This window comes from Aplysia californica, unplaced genomic scaffold (genome assembly GCF_000002075.1).
Source record: "Aplysia californica isolate F4 #8 unplaced genomic scaffold, AplCal3.0 scaffold00220, whole genome shotgun sequence".
Taxonomy (NCBI): domain Eukaryota; kingdom Metazoa; phylum Mollusca; class Gastropoda; order Aplysiida; family Aplysiidae; genus Aplysia; species Aplysia californica.
Genome location: NW_004797490.1, coordinates 521,973 through 538,785, shown reverse-complemented (window position 1 = coordinate 538,785; position 16,813 = coordinate 521,973). Strand labels below are relative to the sequence as shown.

Below are 16,813 nucleotides of genomic sequence, written 5' to 3'. Positions count from 1 at the left end.
CTGGCCTATAATGATTAAGCTCCATTGCTTTATATAGCTTAGTTAGAAGAGATCACGGCAAATCTTCATCTTTTTTAAGGTTCTGTAGGCAGCAGCTTGATATTCTTAGGTGCTGTATCTGCCATATATAAATATAACAACCGTTTCAAATACAAATGGTGCATTGTCATCGAATGATTCAATTTAGAATTTGCAAGGAGAATTGCATGTTCGTTTTTTCATATATAGTAAGTCAGAAGCCAATGTTCGTCTGCTGTAGTTTTATAGGCAGCAGCTTGCTAATCTTAGGTGCTGACCCTACCGCAAGGTTATACCAGAATGCTTAAAAATATATAAAACATCACTAGTTATTGGCAGCAGCTTGCTAATCTTAGGTGCTGTCTCTGCCACACATTTTTATCAAAATGCTTATAAATGTATAAAAGAAACACTAGTTACTGGCAGCAGCCTGCTAATCTTAATTGCTGTCTCTGCCATTTAGCCTACTACTTGGTCTTCTGACTCTTATTATATCTTTTCACTAACATCAGTCAATTTCAAAGGGAAAGAAAACAAACAAGACTGCACATTTCTCACCTTTACTCTCCGCTGCTCCTACAGGACTCGATTCTCTTCCACAGCAAATCTCTTGACACAAGATGTATTCTGAGAAAACAGAAAACAAGAAAACTAAAGAACTTCCCTGAACAGAACGTCTTCACAGCTTGATCTCTATGCTTTCCCCGACATTCGCTCAATTTTGATTTCACTCAAAAGCTAGGTTTCCAATGGGAGCACAATGCTTGTTGAAAACTATATGGTCATAGGGTGGGTAGGATGAGCTCAAGAAAACAGATCCCTTCGTAAGAACGACAAGCTAAAGAAAATGGAATGGGGAAAGATTTCTGAATGTTCGTGTCCTTTATTTCTCGCACAAAAGCATAGTTTCCCCAAGTTTTCAGGTACCTCTCCTTTTAAATCAGTATGCTTGGGAAGCAAAGAAGACAAGTAACCTAGCAATTCTCACCTTTTCTCTTGTATGGTCCTACATGACTCGACGCTCTTCCAGAATACATCTCTTGAAACAGGATGTACTCTAAGAGAAGATAGAAAACCGGAGATAATTACTGTACCTCCACAAAAAGGAAGTTTTTACACTTTGGTTTCTATGCTTTAAGTTTCACTCTAGGTGCAGAATTAAATGCTATGTCTCCATGAATTTCAATGCATGTGGAAAAATACAAGGTCATAATGTAGGTAAGAAATGCTCAAGAATGTGGAATGCTTACGGATGTCAGAATGTGTGTTACATTTTCATTTACAATAACAGCGGGGTGCATTTCCTGCTTGACCGTCAGTCTTTTGAAACCTTTCTAATTATAACACCGACTTCCCATTCAACCTTTACTTCCCTTTTGGACATTAAATTAAAAACGAACCTGTCTGGTCCATAAGAGACGCCTCTATTTGGGTACTCCAGTGCCGGTCCTTTGCCAGGATGGTGGTAGGAGGGAAGGAGTGCTGAACATCCTCGCTCGGAAGAAGAATTCATACATAGGCATCACGTTACTGTTCTTAGCTGCTGTATCTTAAAATGGCTAAGCCCTGGCCTATAAAGATTCAATCAATCTTCATCTTTTTTAGGATTCTCTAGGCAGCAGCTTGTTATTTTTAGGTGCTGTATCTGCAATATATAAATACCCTATTCTATTTCATCATTGACTGCAGCATGCTAAGCTTAGGGGCTGTATCAGTCGTTTTGTAATAACAATATCTCTCACTTCAGAAACTTTACTCCTAGGCCAGATTATTGGCAGAAGCTTGGTAATATTAGGTGCTTTTTCTGCCAGTAAAAACTACTTCCCGTTCTTTTCACTGTAGCATGAAATAAGCAATCAATCAAGTAATTATTTCTTCATTTGAAGAGAATCCTACCATTCTTTTGCAACATCTTAACTACCTAAAATAAGAGTGGAGAATATCTGAATACAATTTCAGTAACGTGTGCTACATCTTAAATACCTAAAAAAGAGAGTGGAGAATATCTGAATACAATTTCAGTAAAGTGTAAAAGCATGCATGGCCCTACTTACATGGGCAGCTCGAACAGCAAAAGGAAAAAAGTTGAACAACACAAAGGGAAATGAAACCAACAATCGTTTGAAATACAAATGGTGCATTGTCATCGAATGATTCAATTAAGAATTTGCAAGGAGAATTGCATGTTCGTTTTTTCATATATAGTAAGTCAGAAGCCAATGTTCGTCTACTGTAGTTTTATAGGCAGCAGCTTGCTAATCTTAGTTGCTGACCCTGCCGCAAGGTTATACCAGAATGCTTATAAATGTATTTTTTTTAAAAACACTAGGTATTGGCAGCAGCTTGCTAATCTTAGGTGCTGTCTCTGCCACGAGTTTTTACCAGAATGCTTAAAAATATATAAAACATCACTAGTTATTGGCAGCAGCTTGCTAATCTTAGGTGCTGTCTCTGCCACGAGTTTTTACCAGACTGCTTATAAATATATAAAACATCACTAGTTATTGGCAGCAGCTTGCTAATCTTAGGTGCTGTCTCTGCCACACATTTTTATCAAAATGCTTATAAATGTATAAAAGAAACACTAGTTACTGGCAGCAGCCTGCTAATCTTAATTGCTGTCTCTGCCATTTAGCCTACTACTTGGTCTTCTGACTCTTATTATATCTTTTCACTAACATCAGTCAATTTCAAAGGGAAAGAAAACAAACAAGACTGCACATTTCTCACCTTTACTCTCCGCTGCTCCTACAGGACTCGATTCTCTTCCACAGCAAATCTCTTGACACAAGATGTATTCTGAGAAAACAGAAAACAAGAAAACTAAAGAACTTCCCTGAACAGAACGTCTTCACAGCTTGATCTCTATGCTTTCCCCGACATTCGCTCAATTTTGATTTCACTCAAAAGCTAGGTTTCCAATGGGAGCACAATGCTTGTTGAAAACTATATGGTCATAGGGTGGGTAGGATGAGCTCAAGAAAACAGATCCCTTCGTAAGAACGACAAGCTAAAGAAAATGGAATGGGGAAAGATTTCTGAATGTTCGTGTCCTTTATTTCTCGCACAAAAGCATAGTTTCCCCAAGTTTTCAGGTACCTCTCCTTTTAAATCAGTATGCTTGGGAAGCAAAGAAGACAAGTAACCTAGCAATTCTCACCTTTTCTCTTGTATGGTCCTACATGACTCGACGCTCTTCCAGAATACACCTCTTGAAACAGGATGTACTCTAAGAGAAGATAGAAAACCGGAGATAATTACTGTACCTCCACAAAAAGGAAGTTTTTACACTTTGGTTTCTATGCTTTAAGTTTCACTCTAGGTGCAGAATTAAATGCTATGTCTCCATGAATTTCAATGCATGTGGAAAAATACAAGGTCATAATGTAGGTAAGAAATGCTCAAGAATGTGGAATGCTTACGGATGTCAGAATGTGTGTTACATTTTCATTTACAATAACAGCGGGGTGCATTTCCTGCTTGACCGTCAGTCTTTTGAAACCTTTCTAATTATAACACCGACTTCCCATTCAACCTTTACTTCCCTTTTGGACATTAAATTAAAAACGAACCTGTCTGGTCCATAAGAGACGCCTCTATTTGGGTACTCCAGTGCCGGTCCTTTGCCAGGATGGTGGTAGGAGGGAAGGAGTGCTGAACATCCTCGCTCGGAAGAAGAATTCATACATAGGCATCACGTTACTGTTCTTAGCTGCTGTATCTTAAAATGGCTAAGCCCTGGCCTATAAAGATTCAATCAATCTTCATCTTTTTTAGGATTCTCTAGGCAGCAGCTTGTTATTTTTAGGTGCTGTATCTGCAATATATAAATACCCTATTCTATTTCATCATTGACTGCAGCATGCTAAGCTTAGGGGCTGTATCAGTCGTTTTGTAATAACAATATCTCTCACTTCAGAAACTTTACTCCTAGGCCAGATTATTGGCAGAAGCTTGGTAATATTAGGTGCTTTTTCTGCCAGTAAAAACTACTTCCCGTTCTTTTCACTGTAGCATGAGATAAGCAATCAATCAAGTAATTATTTCTTCATTTGAAGAGAATCCTACCATTCTTTTGCAACATCTTAACTACCTAAAATAAGAGTGGAGAATATCTGAATACAATTTCAGTAACGTGTGCTACATCTTAAATACCTAAAAAAGAGAGTGGAGAATATCTGAATACAATTTCAGTAAAGTGTAAAAGCATGCATGGCCCTACTTACATGGGCAGCTCGAACAGCAAAAGGAAAAAAGTTGAACAACACAAAGGGAAATGAAACCAACAATCGTTTGAAATACAAATGGTGCATTGTCATCGAATGATTCAATTAAGAATTTGCAAGGAGAATTGCATGTTCGTTTTTTCATATATAGTAAGTCAGAAGCCAATGTTCGTGTACTGTAGTTTTATAGGCAGCAGCTTGCTAATCTTAGTTGCTGACCCTGCCGCAAGGTTATACCAGAATGCTTATAAATGTATTTTTTTTAAAAACACTAGGTATTGGCAGCAGCTTGCTAATCTTAGGTGCTGTCTCTGCCACGAGTTTTTACCAGACTGCTTATAAATATATAAAACATCACTAGTTATTGGCAGCAGCTTGCTAATCTTAGGTGCTGTCTCTGCCACGAGTTTTTACCAGAATGCTTAAAAATATATAAAACATCACTAGTTATTGGCAGCAGCTTGCTAATCTTAGGTGCTGTCTCTGCCACAAGTTTTTACCAGACTGCTTATAAATATATAAAACATCACTAGTTATTGGCAGCAGCTTGCTAATCTTAGGTGCTGTCTCTGCCACGAGTTTTTACCAGAATGCTTAAAAATATATAAAACATCACTAGTTATTGGCAGCAGCTTGCTAATCTTAGGTGCTGTCTCTGCCACGAGTTTTTACCAGACTGCTTATAAATACATAAAACATCACTAGTTATTGGCAGCAGCTTGCTAATCTTAGGTGCTGTCTCTGCCACACATTTTTATCAAAATGCTTATAAATGTATAAAAGAAACACTAGTTACTGGCAGCAGCCTGCTAATCTTAATTGCTGTCTCTGCCATTTAGCCTACTACTTGGTCTTCTGACTCTTATTATATCTTTTCACTAACATCAGTCAATTTCAAAGGGAAAGAAAACAAACAAGACTGCACATTTCTCACCTTTACTCTCCGCTGCTCCTACAGGACTCGATTCTCTTCCACAGCAAATCTCTTGACACAAGATGTATTCTGAGAAAACAGAAAACAAGAAAACTAAAGAACTTCCCTGAACAGAACGTCTTCACAGCTTGATCTCTATGCTTTCCCCGACATTCGCTCAATTTTGATTTCACTCAAAAGCTAGGTTTCCAATGGGAGCACAATGCTTGTTGAAAACTATATGGTCATAGGGTGGGTAGGATGAGCTCAAGAAAACAGATCCCTTCGTAAGAACGACAAGCTAAAGAAAATGGAATGGGGAAAGATTTCTGAATGTTCGTGTCCTTTATTTCTCGCACAAAAGCATAGTTTCCCCAAGTTTTCAGGTACCTCTCCTTTTAAATCAGTATGCTTGGGAAGCAAAGAAGACAAGTAACCTAGCAATTCTCACCTTTTCTCTTGTATGGTCCTACATGACTCGACGCTCTTCCAGAATACACCTCTTGAAACAGGATGTACTCTAAGAGAAGATAGAAAACCGGAGATAATTACTGTACCTCCACAAAAAGGAAGTTTTTACACTTTGGTTTCTATGCTTTAAGTTTCACTCTAGGTGCAGAATTAAATGCTATGTCTCCATGAATTTCAATGCATGTGGAAAAATACAAGGTCATAATGTAGGTAAGAAATGCTCAAGAATGTGGAATGCTTACGGTTGTCAGAATGTGTGTTACATTTTCATTTACAATAACAGCGGGGTGCATTTCCTGCTTGACCGTCAGTCTTTTGAAACCTTTCTAATTATAACACCGACTTCCCATTCAACCTTTACTTCCCTTTTGGACATTAAATTAAAAACGAACCTGTCTGGTCCATAAGAGACGCCTCTATTTGGGTACTCCAGTGCCGGTCCTTTGCCAGGATGGTGGTAGGAGGGAAGGAGTGCTGAACATCCTCGCTCGGAAGAAGAATTCATACATAGGCATCACGTTACTGTTCTTAGCTGCTGTATCTTAAAATGGCTAAGCCCTGGCCTATAAAGATTCAATCAATCTTCATCTTTTTTAGGATTCTCTAGGCAGCAGCTTGTTATTTTTAGGTGCTGTATCTGCAATATATAAATACCCTATTCTATTTCATCATTGACTGCAGCATGCTAAGCTTAGGGGCTGTATCAGTCGTTTTGTAATAACAATATCTCTCACTTCAGAAACTTTACTCCTAGGCCAGATTATTGGCAGAAGCTTGGTAATATTAGGTGCTTTTTCTGCCAGTAAAAACTACTTCCCGTTCTTTTCACTGTAGCATGAAATAAGCAATCAATCAAGTAATTATTTCTTCATTTGAAGAGAATCCTACCATTCTTTTGCAACATCTTAACTACCTAAAATAAGAGTGGAGAATATCTGAATACAATTTCAGTAACGTGTGCTACATCTTAAATACCTAAAAAAGAGAGTGGAGAATATCTGAATACAATTTCAGTAAAGTGTAAAAGCATGCATGGCCCTACTTACATGGGCAGCTCGAACAGCAAAAGGAAAAAAGTTGAACAACACAAAGGGAAATGAAACCAACAATCGTTTGAAATACAAATGGTGCATTGTCATCGAATGATTCAATTAAGAATTTGCAAGGAGAATTGCATGTTCGTTTTTTCATATATAGTAAGTCAGAAGCCAATGTTCGTCTACTGTAGTTTTATAGGCAGCAGCTTGCTAATCTTAGTTGCTGACCCTGCCGCAAGGTTATACCAGAATGCTTATAAATGTATTTTTTTTAAAAACACTAGGTATTGGCAGCAGCTTGCTAATCTTAGGTGCTGTCTCTGCCACGAGTTTTTACCAGAATGCTTAAAAATATATAAAACATCACTAGTTATTGGCAGCAGCTTGCTAATCTTAGGTGCTGTCTCTGCCACAAGTTTTTACCAGACTGCTTATAAATATATAAAACATCACTAGTTATTGGCAGCAGCTTGCTAATCTTAGGTGCTGTCTCTGCCACGAGTTTTTACCAGAATGCTTAAAAATATATAAAACATCACTAGTTATTGGCAGCAGCTTGCTAATCTTAGGTGCTGTCTCTGCCACACATTTTTATCAAAATGCTTATAAATGTATAAAAGAAACACTAGTTACTGGCAGCAGCCTGCTAATCTTAATTGCTGTCTCTGCCATTTAGCCTACTACTTGGTCTTCTGACTCTTATTATATCTTTTCACTAACATCAGTCAATTTCAAAGGGAAAGAAAACAAACAAGACTGCACATTTCTCACCTTTACTCTCCGCTGCTCCTACAGGACTCGATTCTCTTCCACAGCAAATCTCTTGACACAAGATGTATTCTGAGAAAACAGAAAACAAGAAAACTAAAGAACTTCCCTGAACAGAACGTCTTCACAGCTTGATCTCTATGCTTTCCCCGACATTCGCTCAATTTTGATTTCACTCAAAAGCTAGGTTTCCAATGGGAGCACAATGCTTGTTGAAAACTATATGGTCATAGGGTGGGTAGGATGAGCTCAAGAAAACAGATCCCTTCGTAAGAACGACAAGCTAAAGAAAATGGAATGGGGAAAGATTTCTGAATGTTCGTGTCCTTTATTTCTCGCACAAAAGCATAGTTTCCCCAAGTTTTCAGGTACCTCTCCTTTTAAATCAGTATGCTTGGGAAGCAAAGAAGACAAGTAACCTAGCAATTCTCACCTTTTCTCTTGTATGGTCCTACATGACTCGACGCTCTTCCAGAATACACCTCTTGAAACAGGATGTACTCTAAGAGAAGATAGAAAACCGGAGATAATTACTGTACCTCCACAAAAAGGAAGTTTTTACACTTTGGTTTCTATGCTTTAAGTTTCACTCTAGGTGCAGAATTAAATGCTATGTCTCCATGAATTTCAATGCATGTGGAAAAATACAAGGTCATAATGTAGGTAAGAAATGCTCAAGAATGTGGAATGCTTACGGATGTCAGAATGTGTGTTACATTTTCATTTACAATAACAGCGGGGTGCATTTCCTGCTTGACCGTCAGTCTTTTGAAACCTTTCTAATTATAACACCGACTTCCCATTCAACCTTTACTTCCCTTTTGGACATTAAATTAAAAACGAACCTGTCTGGTCCATAAGAGACGCCTCTATTTGGGTACTCCAGTGCCGGTCCTTTGCCAGGATGGTGGTAGGAGGGAAGGAGTGCTGAACATCCTCGCTCGGAAGAAGAATTCATACATAGGCATCACGTTACTGTTCTTAGCTGCTGTATCTTAAAATGGCTAAGCCCTGGCCTATAAAGATTCAATCAATCTTCATCTTTTTTAGGATTCTCTAGGCAGCAGCTTGTTATTTTTAGGTGCTGTATCTGCAATATATAAATACCCTATTCTATTTCATCATTGACTGCAGCATGCTAAGCTTAGGGGCTGTATCAGTCGTTTTGTAATAACAATATCTCTCACTTCAGAAACTTTACTCCTAGGCCAGATTATTGGCAGAAGCTTGGTAATATTAGGTGCTTTTTCTGCCAGTAAAAACTACTTCCCGTTCTTTTCACTGTAGCATGAAATAAGCAATCAATCAAGTAATTATTTCTTCATTTGAAGAGAATCCTACCATTCTTTTGCAACATCTTAACTACCTAAAATAAGAGTGGAGAATATCTGAATACAATTTCAGTAACGTGTGCTACATCTTAAATACCTAAAAAAGAGAGTGGAGAATATCTGAATACAATTTCAGTAAAGTGTAAAAGCATGCATGGCCCTACTTACATGGGCAGCTCGAACAGCAAAAGGAAAAAAGTTGAACAACACAAAGGGAAATGAAACCAACAATCGTTTGAAATACAAATGGTGCATTGTCATCGAATGATTCAATTAAGAATTTGCAAGGAGAATTGCATGTTCGTTTTTTCATATATAGTAAGTCAGAAGCCAATGTTCGTCTACTGTAGTTTTATAGGCAGCAGCTTGCTAATCTTAGTTGCTGACCCTGCCGCAAGGTTATACCAGAATGCTTATAAATGTATTTTTTTTAAAAACACTAGGTATTGGCAGCAGCTTGCTAATCTTAGGTGCTGTCTCTGCCACGAGTTTTTACCAGAATGCTTAAAAATATATAAAACATCACTAGTTATTGGCAGCAGCTTGCTAATCTTAGGTGCTGTCTCTGCCACAAGTTTTTACCAGACTGCTTATAAATATATAAAACATCACTAGTTATTGGCAGCAGCTTGCTAATCTTAGGTGCTGTCTCTGCCACGAGTTTTTACCAGAATGCTTAAAAATATATAAAACATCACTAGTTATTGGCAGCAGCTTGCTAATCTTAGGTGCTGTCTCTGCCACGAGTTTTTACCAGACTGCTTATAAATACATAAAACATCACTAGTTATTGGCAGCAGCTTGCTAATCTTAGGTGCTGTCTCTGCCACACATTTTTATCAAAATGCTTATAAATGTATAAAAGAAACACTAGTTACTGGCAGCAGCCTGCTAATCTTAATTGCTGTCTCTGCCATTTAGCCTACTACTTGGTCTTCTGACTCTTATTATATCTTTTCACTAACATCAGTCAATTTCAAAGGGAAAGAAAACAAACAAGACTGCACATTTCTCACCTTTACTCTCCGCTGCTCCTACAGGACTCGATTCTCTTCCACAGCAAATCTCTTGACACAAGATGTATTCTGAGAAAACAGAAAACAAGAAAACTAAAGAACTTCCCTGAACAGAACGTCTTCACAGCTTGATCTCTATGCTTTCCCCGACATTCGCTCAATTTTGATTTCACTCAAAAGCTAGGTTTCCAATGGGAGCACAATGCTTGTTGAAAACTATATGGTCATAGGGTGGGTAGGATGAGCTCAAGAAAACAGATCCCTTCGTAAGAACGACAAGCTAAAGAAAATGGAATGGGGAAAGATTTCTGAATGTTCGTGTCCTTTATTTCTCGCACAAAAGCATAGTTTCCCCAAGTTTTCAGGTACCTCTCCTTTTAAATCAGTATGCTTGGGAAGCAAAGAAGACAAGTAACCTAGCAATTCTCACCTTTTCTCTTGTATGGTCCTACATGACTCGACGCTCTTCCAGAATACACCTCTTGAAACAGGATGTACTCTAAGAGAAGATAGAAAACCGGAGATAATTACTGTACCTCCACAAAAAGGAAGTTTTTACACTTTGGTTTCTATGCTTTAAGTTTCACTCTAGGTGCAGAATTAAATGCTATGTCTCCATGAATTTCAATGCATGTGGAAAAATACAAGGTCATAATGTAGGTAAGAAATGCTCAAGAATGTGGAATGCTTACGGTTGTCAGAATGTGTGTTACATTTTCATTTACAATAACAGCGGGGTGCATTTCCTGCTTGACCGTCAGTCTTTTGAAACCTTTCTAATTATAACACCGACTTCCCATTCAACCTTTACTTCCCTTTTGGACATTAAATTAAAAACGAACCTGTCTGGTCCATAAGAGACGCCTCTATTTGGGTACTCCAGTGCCGGTCCTTTGCCAGGATGGTGGTAGGAGGGAAGGAGTGCTGAACATCCTCGCTCGGAAGAAGAATTCATACATAGGCATCACGTTACTGTTCTTAGCTGCTGTATCTTAAAATGGCTAAGCCCTGGCCTATAAAGATTCAATCAATCTTCATCTTTTTTAGGATTCTGTAGGCAGCAGCTTGTTATTTTTAGGTGCTGTATCTGCAATATATAAATACCCTATTCTATTTCATCATTGACTGCAGCATGCTAAGCTTAGGGGCTGTATCAGTCGTTTTGTAATAACAATATCTCTCACTTCAGAAACTTTACTCCTAGGCCAGATTATTGGCAGAAGCTTGGTAATATTAGGTGCTTTTTCTGCCAGTAAAAACTACTTCCCGTTCTTTTCACTGTAGCATGAAATAAGCAATCAATCAAGTAATTATTTCTTCATTTGAAGAGAATCCTACCATTCTTTTGCAACATCTTAACTACCTAAAATAAGAGTGGAGAATATCTGAATACAATTTCAGTAACGTGTGCTACATCTTAAATACCTAAAAAAGAGAGTGGAGAATATCTGAATACAATTTCAGTAAAGTGTAAAAGCATGCATGGCCCTACTTACATGGGCAGCTCGAACAGCAAAAGGAAAAAAGTTGAACAACACAAAGGGAAATGAAACCAACAATCGTTTGAAATACAAATGGTGCATTGTCATCGAATGATTCAATTAAGAATTTGCAAGGAGAATTGCATGTTCGTTTTTTCATATATAGTAAGTCAGAAGCCAATGTTCGTCTACTGTAGTTTTATAGGCAGCAGCTTGCTAATCTTAGTTGCTGACCCTGCCGCAAGGTTATACCAGAATGCTTATAAATGTATTTTTTTTTAAAACACTAGGTATTGGCAGCAGCTTGCTAATCTTAGGTGCTGTCTCTGCCACGAGTTTTTACCAGACTGCTTATGAATACATAAAACATCACTAGTTATTGGCAGCAGCTTGCTAATCTTAGGTGCTGTCTCTGCCACAAGTTTTTACCAGACTGCTTATAAATATATAAAACATCACTAGTTATTGGCAGCAGCTTGCTAATCTTAGGTGCTGTCTCTGCCACGAGTTTTTACCAGACTGCTTATGAATACATAAAACATCACTAGTTATTGGCAGCAGCTTGCTAATCTTAGGTGCTGTCTCTGCCACACATTTTTATCAAAATGCTTATAAATGTATAAAAGAAACACTAGTTATTGGCAGCAGCCTGCTAATCTTAATTGCTGTCTCTGCCATTTAGCCTACTACTTGGTCTTCTGACTCTTATTATATCTTTTCACTAACATCAGTCAATTTCAAAGGGAAAGAAAACAAACAAGACTGCACATTTCTCACCTTTACTCTCCGCTGCTCCTACAGGACTCGATTCTCTTCCACAGCAAATCTCTTGACACAAGATGTATTCTGAGAAAACAGAAAACAAGAAAACTAAAGAACTTCCCTGAACAGAACGTCTTCACAGCTTGATCTCTATGCTTTCCCCGACATTCGCTCAATTTTGATTTCACTCAAAAGCTAGGTTTCCAATGGGAGCACAATGCTTGTTGAAAACTATATGGTCATAGGGTGGGTAGGATGAGCTCAAGAAAACAGATCCCTTCGTAAGAACGACAAGCTAAAGAAAATGGAATGGGGAAAGATTTCTGAATGTTCGTGTCCTTTATTTCTCGCACAAAAGCATAGTTTCCCCAAGTTTTCAGGTACCTCTCCTTTTAAATCAGTATGCTTGGGAAGCAAAGAAGACAAGTAACCTAGCAATTCTCACCTTTTCTCTTGTATGGTCCTACATGACTCGACGCTCTTCCAGAATACACCTCTTGAAACAGGATGTACTCTAAGAGAAGATAGAAAACCGGAGATAATTACTGTACCTCCACAAAAAGGAAGTTTTTACACTTTGGTTTCTATGCTTTAAGTTTCACTCTAGGTGCAGAATTAAATGCTATGTCTCCATGAATTTCAATGCATGTGGAAAAATACAAGGTCATAATGTAGGTAAGAAATGCTCAAGAATGTGGAATGCTTACGGATGTCAGAATGTGTGTTACATTTTCATTTACAATAACAGCGGGGTGCATTTCCTGCTTGACCGTCAGTCTTTTGAAACCTTTCTAATTATAACACCGACTTCCCATTCAACCTTTACTTCCCTTTTGGACATTAAATTAAAAACGAACCTGTCTGGTCCATAAGAGACGCCTCTATTTGGGTACTCCAGTGCCGGTCCTTTGCCAGGATGGTGGTAGGAGGGAAGGAGTGCTGAACATCCTCGCTCGGAAGAAGAATTCATACATAGGCATCACGTTACTGTTCTTAGCTGCTGTATCTTAAAATGGCTAAGCCCTGGCCTATAAAGATTCAATCAATCTTCATCTTTTTTAGGATTCTGTAGGCAGCAGCTTGTTATTTTTAGGTGCTGTATCTGCAATATATAAATACCCTATTCTATTTCATCATTGACTGCAGCATGCTAAGCTTAGGGGCTGTATCAGTCGTTTTGTAATAACAATATCTCTCACTTCAGAAACTTTACTCCTAGGCCAGATTATTGGCAGAAGCTTGGTAATATTAGGTGCTTTTTCTGCCAGTAAAAACTACTTCCCGTTCTTTTCACTGTAGCATGAGATAAGCAATCAATCAAGTAATTATTTCTTCATTTGAAGAGAATCCTACCATTCTTTTGCAACATCTTAACTATCTAAAATAAGAGTGGAGAATATCTGAATACAATTTCAGTAACGTGTGCTACATCTTAAATACCTAAAAAAGAGAGTGGAGAATGTCTGAATACAATTTCAGTAAAGTGTAAAAGCATGCATGGCCCTACTTACATGGGCAGCTCGAACAGCAAAAGGAAAAAAGTTGAACAACACAAAGGGAAATGAAACCAACAATCGTTTGAAATACAAATGGTGCATTGTCATCGAATGATTCAATTAAGAATTTGCAAGGAGAATTGCATGTTCGTTTTTTCATATATAGTAAGTCAGAAGCCAATGTTCGTGTACTGTAGTTTTATAGGCAGCAGCTTGCTAATCTTAGTTGCTGACCCTGCCGCAAGGTTATACCAGAATGCTTATAAATGTATTTTTTTTAAAAACACTAGGTATTGGCAGCAGCTTGCTAATCTTAGGTGCTGTCTCTGCCACGAGTTTTTACCAGAATGCTTAAAAATATATAAAACATCACTAGTTATTGGCAGCAGCTTGCTAATCTTAGGTGCTGTCTCTGCCACAAGTTTTTATCAGACTGCTTATAAATATATAAAACATCACTAGTTATTGGCAGCAGCTTGCTAATCTTAGGTGCTGTCTCTGCCACGAGTTTTTACCAGAATGCTTAAAAATATATAAAACATCACTAGTTATTGGCAGCAGCTTGCTAATCTTAGGTGCTGTCTCTGCCACGAGTTTTTACCAGACTGCTTATAAATACATAAAACATCACTAGTTATTGGCAGCAGCTTGCTAATCTTAGGTGCTGTCTCTGCCACAAATTTTATCAAAATGCTTATAAATGTATAAAAGAAACACTAGTTATTGGCAGCAGCCTGCTAATCTTAATTGCTGTCTCTGCCATTTAGCCTACTACTTGGTCTTCTGACTCTTATTATATCTTTTCACTAACATCAGTCAATTTCAAAGGGAAAGAAAACAAACAAGACTGCACATTTCTCACCTTTACTCTCCGCTGCTCCTACAGGACTCGATTCTCTTCCACAGCAAATCTCTTGACACAAGATGTATTCTGAGAAAACAGAAAACAAGAAAACTAAAGAACTTCCCTGAACAGAACGTCTTCACAGCTTGATCTCTATGCTTTCCCCGACATTCGCTCAATTTTGATTTCACTCAAAAGCTAGGTTTCCAATGGGAGCACAATGCTTGTTGAAAACTATATGGTCATAGGGTGGGTAGGATGAGCTCAAGAAAACAGATCCCTTCGTAAGAACGACAAGCTAAAGAAAATGGAATGGGGAAAGATTTCTGAATGTTCGTGTCCTTTATTTCTCGCACAAAAGCATAGTTTCCCCAAGTTTTCAGGTACCTCTCCTTTTAAATCAGTATGCTTGGGAAGCAAAGAAGACAAGTAACCTAGCAATTCTCACCTTTTCTCTTGTATGGTCCTACATGACTCGACGCTCTTCCAGAATACACCTCTTGAAACAGGATGTACTCTAAGAGAAGATAGAAAACCGGAGATAATTACTGTACCTCCACAAAAAGGAAGTTTTTACACTTTGGTTTCTATGCTTTAAGTTTCACTCTAGGTGCAGAATTAAATGCTATGTCTCCATGAATTTCAATGCATGTGGAAAAATACAAGGTCATAATGTAGGTAAGAAATGCTCAAGAATGTGGAATGCTTACGGATGTCAGAATGTGTGTTACATTTTCATTTACAATAACAGCGGGGTGCATTTCCTGCTTGACCGTCAGTCTTTTGAAACCTTTCTAATTATAACACCGACTTCCCATTCAACCTTTACTTCCCTTTTGGACATTAAATTAAAAACGAACCTGTCTGGTCCATAAGAGACGCCTCTATTTGGGTACTCCAGTGCCGGTCCTTTGCCAGGATGGTGGTAGGAGGGAAGGAGTGCTGAACATCCTCGCTCGGAAGAAGAATTCATACATAGGCATCACGTTACTGTTCTTAGCTGCTGTATCTTAAAATGGCTAAGCCCTGGCCTATAAAGATTCAATCAATCTTCATCTTTTTTAGGATTCTGTAGGCAGCAGCTTGTTATTTTTAGGTGCTGTATCTGCAATATATAAATACCCTATTCTATTTCATCATTGACTGCAGCATGCTAAGCTTAGGGGCTGTATCAGTCGTTTTGTAATAACAATATCTCTCACTTCAGAAACTTTACTCCTAGGCCAGATTATTGGCAGAAGCTTGGTAATATTAGGTGCTTTTTCTGCCAGTAAAAACTACTTCCCGTTCTTTTCACTGTAGCATGAGATAAGCAATCAATCAAGTAATTATTTCTTCATTTGAAGAGAATCCTACCATTCTTTTGCAACATCTTAACTACCTAAAATAAGAGTGGAGAATATCTGAATACAATTTCAGTAACGTGTGCTACATCTTAAATACCTAAAAAAGAGAGTGGAGAATGTCTGAATACAATTTCAGTAAAGTGTAAAAGCATGCATGGCCCTACTTACATGGGCAGCTCGAACAGCAAAAGGAAAAAAGTTGAACAACACAAAGGGAAATGAAACCAACAATCGTTTGAAATACAAATGGTGCATTGTCATCGAATGATTCAATTAAGAATTTGCAAGGAGAATTGCATGTTCGTTTTTTCATATATAGTAAGTCAGAAGCCAATGTTCGTGTACTGTAGTTTTATAGGCAGCAGCTTGCTAATCTTAGTTGCTGACCCTGCCGCAAGGTTATACCAGAATGCTTATAAATGTATTTTTTTTAAAAACACTAGGTATTGGCAGCAGCTTGCTAATCTTAGGTGCTGTCTCTGCCACGAGTTTTTACCAGAATGCTTAAAAATATATAAAACATCACTAGTTATTGGCAGCAGCTTGCTAATCTTAGGTGCTGTCTCTGCCACGAGTTTTTACCAGACTGCTTATAAATACATAAAACATCACTAGTTATTGGCAGCAGCTTGCTAATCTTAGGTGCTGTCTCTGCCACACATTTTTATCAAAATGCTTATAAATGTATAAAAGAAACACTAGTTACTGGCAGCAGCCTGCTAATCTTAATTGCTGTCTCTGCCATTTAGCCTACTACTTGGTCTTCTGACTCTTATTATATCTTTTCACTAACATCAGTCAATATCAAAGGGAAAGAAAACAAACAAGACTGCACATTTCTCACCTTTACTCTCCGCTGCTCCTACAGGACTCGATTCTCTTCCACAGCAAATCTCTTGACACAAGATGTATTCTGAGAAAACAGAAAACAAGAAAACTAAAGAACTTCCCTGAACAGAACGTCTTCACAGCTTGATCTCTATGCTTTCTCCGACATTCGCTCAATTTTGATTTCACTCAAAAGCTAGGTTTCCAATGGGAGCACAATGCTTGTTGAAAACTATACGGTCATAGGGTGGGTAGGATGAGCTCAAGAAAACAGAT

At 38.1% G+C, this 16,813-nt stretch overlaps 2 protein-coding genes across 3 annotated transcripts in view; both read right to left on the bottom strand.

Moving 5' to 3' along the window:
- LOC118477785 overlaps nucleotides 1–9,238 on the bottom strand; it is an 11,356-nt gene extending 2,118 nt beyond the window's left edge. Inside the window, exons 1-12 of one of the 2 annotated variants that reach the window (XR_004858608.1) lie at nucleotides 8,279–9,238; nucleotides 7,867–7,935; nucleotides 7,437–7,505; nucleotides 6,021–6,111; nucleotides 5,609–5,677; nucleotides 5,179–5,247; nucleotides 3,591–3,681; nucleotides 3,179–3,247; nucleotides 2,749–2,817; nucleotides 1,419–1,509; nucleotides 1,007–1,075; nucleotides 577–645 (exon numbers count right to left, since the gene is read on the bottom strand). Coding sequence is in view for 1 of the 2 variants with exons in the window: in XM_035970099.1 (XP_035825992.1) it covers nucleotides 577–645; nucleotides 1,007–1,075; nucleotides 1,419–1,431 (151 nt within the window). In the remaining variant the exon portion in view is untranslated. Of the gene's footprint in view, nucleotides 1–576; nucleotides 646–1,006; nucleotides 1,076–1,418; nucleotides 1,510–2,748; nucleotides 2,818–3,178; nucleotides 3,248–3,590; nucleotides 4,411–5,178; nucleotides 5,248–5,608; nucleotides 5,678–6,020; nucleotides 6,112–7,436; nucleotides 7,506–7,866; nucleotides 7,936–8,278 lie in introns of those variants that run through there. The other variant, XM_035970099.1, reaches the window with a different exon arrangement.
- Nucleotides 9,239–9,535: 297 nt separating this feature from the next.
- On the bottom strand, nucleotides 9,536–15,820 carry LOC118477786. Its single transcript, XM_035970100.1, has 9 exons — nucleotides 15,224–15,820; nucleotides 14,812–14,880; nucleotides 14,382–14,450; nucleotides 12,881–12,971; nucleotides 12,469–12,537; nucleotides 12,039–12,107; nucleotides 10,623–10,713; nucleotides 10,211–10,279; nucleotides 9,536–9,849 (listed from the first exon to the last, which is right to left on the bottom strand). Exons 4-9 carry the CDS (start codon nucleotides 12,891–12,893, stop codon nucleotides 9,783–9,785), a joined length of 378 nt encoding a protein of 125 aa, XP_035825993.1. The 5' UTR covers nucleotides 12,894–12,971; nucleotides 14,382–14,450; nucleotides 14,812–14,880; nucleotides 15,224–15,820; the 3' UTR covers nucleotides 9,536–9,782.
- Nucleotides 15,821–16,813: the final 993 nt, after the last annotated feature.